At 72.4% G+C, this 4,975-nt stretch overlaps 1 protein-coding gene across 1 annotated transcript in view; it reads left to right on the forward strand.

The window, feature by feature from the left end:
* The window catches only part of RBM38 (RNA binding motif protein 38), a 53,417-nt gene that overhangs the window by 17,027 nt on the left and 31,415 nt on the right, over positions 1-4,975 (forward strand). Inside the window, exons 6-7 of the mRNA XM_012728138.1 lie at positions 948-1,188; positions 1,313-1,412. Of these exons, the coding sequence (XP_012583592.1) occupies positions 948-1,188; positions 1,313-1,412 (341 nt within the window). The remainder of the gene's footprint in view (positions 1-947; positions 1,189-1,312; positions 1,413-4,975) is intronic.

A 4,975-nucleotide genomic window follows, 5' to 3' on the forward strand; every position in this document is an offset into this window, starting at 1 on the left:
CTCCAGTCCCTGGCCGGGCCGGCGGGGTGCAGCCGCGGACGCCGCCCGCTTTCTTACTATTACCGTTTTGCTACGAAGGCGCAGTCAGAACTCAGTGGAGGCTCCCACCCCGCCCCCCACACCTGGTCTGCACTTGGGAGGTCCCTCTGTGGGAGACTGCCCCAGCCCCCGAGACTGCTCTGCCCGTGTTTCTGGTGACGAGGGGCCCCTGCTCCCGAGAGGGTGTGGGGCGGCCCCGGCCCCGCTCCGGGCTGAGGGGGAGAGTGCCAGGCAGGCAGGAGCCCACGACCCCGGGCACCCTGCTGGCTGCACGTGCCCAGCCGTGCCCCCGCCCCGGGGCTCCGTGGGGAGGGGAGGGGAGAGGCTGGCCAGGCCTCCAGGCGGTTCCTGGAGGGGCATGTGGAGGGAGTGGGGGCGGGCCCGGAGGTTAGGGGCGCGGGGGTCACTTTTAGACCTACCTCAGGGAATGGGGGTTCTCAGGGGCAGGCCACTGGGTGCGGGGTCAGGAGATGAAGGTAGCTAATTATTATAATAATATTTTTATTAGGAATTTCTGGTATAAAAATAAAACTTGTTTTCTTTAAGGAAGTTAGATCTATTTTTCTCCGCAAGTGGGAATCTTCTCCTCCAGGACTATCGTGGGGAGTCCCGGGGGGACAGGCCCCACTGCCGCTCACGTTCCCCACCTCGTGGGGCGCCACGGGGTCCAGTGACAGAGCAGACAGCACCCCACTGAGGCAGGGAGGACTGAGCCCTGCTCGGGCGCCTCTCGCCCAGCCCGGGCAAACGCTGGGGCTGCAGCCGCCTGAGCCCCAAGGCCCGGGTCTCTGCCAAGAGAAGGGAAGGCCCTTCTGGGGCGCCACGGCCGGCGAGCCCAGGTCGGAGCTGGGGGTCTCCGTCCGCAGCAGGAGGTCCCAGCCCCTCCCGGAACCTCGCTGGTCCCGCAGCTCGGTGCCGGGCAAGCCCTGGCCCCCTCGGTGCCCAGCTGCAGAGCGTCGCTCCAGCTCGTTCACTGGTTCCTGGGAATGTGACCCGGTGACGCGGGTCCTGGCGCCGTCCCGTCGCACGGCAGAGCCGGCCAGGTCCGCGACTGGACCGGAGACACGGCAGACACGCAAGCAGGTGCTGCTCAGCCCCAAGGACAAGCGGGGCCCGGCAGCAGGAGGCAGCGCAAAGGCCCTGGGGCGGGTGCTGGGGCCAGGCCTGGGGCCTGGAGCGGGCTGGGCCGACGGGGAGGGTCGGGACGGAGGGTGGAGCCGAGACACCCGGGGGGCGCAGTCCCGTGCACTCGCCCCCCCGCCGACCCCCATAGGCTCAGCACAGTGTGATGGTGAGGGAGACCCTGAGCCTGGAGCAGGGGATACGGCCCCGGGGGGGGGCTCGCGTGTGCTTGGGGGCCTTGCGGGTGTCAGGTACCGAGTGGCGCCCTGCCCCACTCTGGGCAGTCATGTCCTCCGGCCGAGCGGGGTCGGCTCCAGGGTCCAGTCAGGCGAGACGGTGCCGGGCAGCTTCTGCTCTTACTGGCCCCGTGTCCCCCGTTCACCCGCTGGGTCTTGGTTTGCAAACCCTGGAGAGCCAGGGAGGCCAGTGTGAGGCTCCCGACTCGGGACACGTTTGCTGCAGCCGATAAGGACTTGGGCGACCGGGCGGGGTGTGGGTGCTGCCAGGGTTATCTGCAGGCCAGGAGTTTCCTGTCGCTATCAGCCGGTGGCAGCCTCTGGGACCGGCGTGGAGGCCTCAGAAACATCCTTGCGGGTCCCTGGATTGAGGTGCAGGCAGCAGCAGACCCAGGACCAGAGAACTGAAGTCACCGCACCGCGCAGAGGCCTGGGGCGACATCTGCCGCTGCCCGGACCACCGCAGGGGCCAGAGGACTCCTGCCCGGTGCGTGCCCGGGCCGACACCCCGGGCAGACAGGTGCTCTGACGCGCCCACCGCCCGGGCCTGGGGGCAGCGGCCTGCAGGGGAAGGGCGCGGCCCCGTGGGCAGTCCTGGCCAGGCCCTCCGCCTCCCCGGCGGCCCCGAGGGCTGTGCGGCCGGTGCCTCGGGCCTGTCTAGCCTGGCCTGCAGCGTCTTGGCCCTGCGCTCCCAGGGAGTCAGGCGCACGTGTGCACACGCGTGTTCGTGCACGCGCAGGAACAGACTCCACACACGCACACACACAGGTGCACCGACACAGGCCGGGTGGTGTGCACGGCCTCACGCCCCGGGGACAGGCCACGGGGCGCCAGGGCTCGCCGTCGTGGCCGCGTGGGCTCGCCGTCGTGGCCGCGTGGACTCGCCGTCGTGGCCGTGTGGGCTCGCCGTCGTGGCCGCGTGGACTCGCCATCGTGGCCGTGTGGGCTCGCCGTCGTGGCCGCGTGGGCTCGCCATCATGGCCGTGTGGGCTCGCCGTCGTGGCCGCGTGGGCTCGCGTGCAGGACCAGGCCACCTATGCGCTTGGGCCTTGGAGCGGGCACGGGTGGCCCTGCCGGCCCCTGGAGGGACAGGCCCGGGCGGGCTGGGGCAGGAGCACAGGGGCCGGGTCGGCGGTGGCCGCCCGAGGTGTGAGGGGGCCTGGGCAGCCCCTGCGGGCACCAGCGAGGAGGGGTGGGCGGGGCAGCAAAGGCGGGCAGAAGGCGCAGCCGGCACAGGACTGAGCCCGGCCCGCTCCCTCTTCCCAGGGGAGCAAACGGGCCGTCCAGTGGCGGGGGGCGCAGCGGGGGCCCTGCCGCAGCCTGGCTGCCCCGAAACCCTGCAGGCGCAGCCGTTTGCTCCGCCCGGAAGTGGACACGGGCAATGAGGGCCACGGCGAGCAGCTGCCCCCGAGCTGCCAGGAGGCAGGCCGGGAGGCCAGGCCAGGCGGAGGCCACGTGGCCTGCATGGGCGGGAGCGTGGCTGCGGGCGTGGGGAAGCCCTCCGGGAGGGGCTGTGCAGCCCAGGGAGGCTCCTCTGAGCCTCCCCGCCCCAGGGTGCCCGGGTGTGTGGGAGCCACACAGGGTCACCTCCGTGTCGCTGCCCAGGGGCAGCTGGGGGCCCACTGGGGCTCAGTTCTTCCTTGGGGTAAGGTGGGTTCCTGGGGGGCGCCCGCGGGCCCTGACTCCCGGGTTCACCCCTTTCTTGGGTGGCCCCCCGGATGCCGGCTGGGGCGCTGCTGCTCCGGCGGGTCGGGGCTGGGCGTGCGACCCACTTTGGGCAGGGAGAGTCGGTGCTGGGACTGCTGGACCGGCAGAAGCTGCCCTCTGCCGAGGAGCCACGCTGAAGGCAGGGAGCGGGGCCGTGGTGCGCGCGGAGAGGAGGAAGCCGCCGGCACAGGGGCGCGGCTGGGACGGGGTCTCGGGGTGCGGGGCCTTGACCCCGAGCCCGAAGCCAGCCCTGGGCTTGAGGCTGCGCGCTGGTGGCCCCCTTGCTGAAGCCTGTGCTGGCTCCCAGACTGGGCGCGCGCAGCCTGGGGGCCCCGCGGCGGAAAATTCAAAGTAACGGTAGTCCGTGGCTCGTGGCAAGTTCACGCGCTTCACGTGAAAGAAGCCCCACGGGGGCGCTGACGGGTCAGCGAGGGCTCAGGCTCCTCTGGCTCGCCACGGCACCTCGGGGAACAGCGTGGGACCGACCGCGTGGCTCCCCGGCCCCGTCACCCCAGAGGCAGCTGGTTGCCCCTGCGCCCCGTCCGCGCCTCTGCCCGGGCCTCGCTGCCCCCGGGCTCCTGGCTCGGTGTGGGGGTGCTGGCGTGTCCGTCCCCGGACGTGCGCAGGCCCGGTGAGCGGGCGGCGCGGGACCTGGCGCCAGGTGCGCTGGCCGGCCGTCCTGGGGGACGGCGAGGGGCGGACTCCCCCAGAGGGACGCGTGCTGGTCTGCGGGCCGGGCCCTGTCTTTCAGGAGCCCTTCGGGAAGGGTGGTGACGCTCCGCGCAGAGCGGCGGGGGGCTGCGGCTGGGAGGTGGCCAGGCTGGAGGTGCCCGACGCTGGCGCGGTCTGGCTGCCGTGGGCCCGGCCGTGTTGGCCCCTGGAAGCTGGACGTGAAGCCTTGGCGGGGCTGTCCGGCCCGCGCCTCCCCGGGCAGGTGGCCATGTGGGCACGGCTGACGAGGGGCCTGGCGTGGCTCGGCCCGCCTGGCTCTGGCCCGTCGGCACCGCCTGTCCTGGACGGTGACCGGGCCGTGACCACCCCCCACAAGCGAGGTGACCGCTGTGCTGGCCGGCGCTGGGGCCGAAGGTGGTGACCGGAGCACACCAGGCCTGGGGAGGGCTGAGCGTGCGGGCGCCAGGCCCGCTGCAGAGGTGGGCTGAGTCGACCCGCACCCCGGAACCCACTGCCTGTGGCTTCTCGGGGTCCCCATGAGGAGGAAGGCCCGCTTCCCCCACTGCCGGGGCAACGTCGGTGCGCCTCTTTCCTGCTCCCCAGACCTGCGAGACGCGCTGCCCCCCGCTTCACAGACGGCAAACCAAGGCCGGGCGTCAGCCGCGGGGGCCGAATCGGGACTTGGCCGGGGAACCCCGGAACTGGAGGCCGCGTGTTGTTCTGCTCCGGGCACCCCCCCATGCTCCTCCCCCATCCTCACCCCAAAGCCAGACAGCCGTGCCCCCGACCCTGCCCTGGCTGCTGAGTCACAGCTTGTGTGTCCCCCAGAAGCGTCAGCACTGAGCCTGGAGCCCCGGCTGAGCACATCCAGATGCTGCGGCGGCCAGCGTGGCACCTGGACACCTCCCGGCCCTGTGGGGGCCGATAAGTGCCCGGCTGTGCTTATCAGCCCGCCTCCCCACAGTGCCCGTGGAGCACGGCAGCCTGCGGACCGGTGATGGGGCAGCACCCCCAGGGCCCGGCCCAGCCGCTGCACCCGCGGCCGGCCAGGGGGCCCTGGATGCCCCCCTCCCGTGGGAACCCTGTCCCGGGACTTCAGAAGGAACGCTGTGGTGGCCGCGGGGTGGGGGCGCCCAGTGAAGGCCGCTGGGCGACTAACCCACAGGTCTGTGTGGGGGCTGGCGCGGGCGGGGCCGGGG

This window comes from Condylura cristata, unplaced genomic scaffold (assembly GCF_000260355.1).
Source record: "Condylura cristata isolate star-nosed mole 26May11 unplaced genomic scaffold, ConCri1.0 scaffold00022, whole genome shotgun sequence".
Classification (NCBI taxonomy): domain Eukaryota; kingdom Metazoa; phylum Chordata; class Mammalia; order Eulipotyphla; family Talpidae; genus Condylura; species Condylura cristata.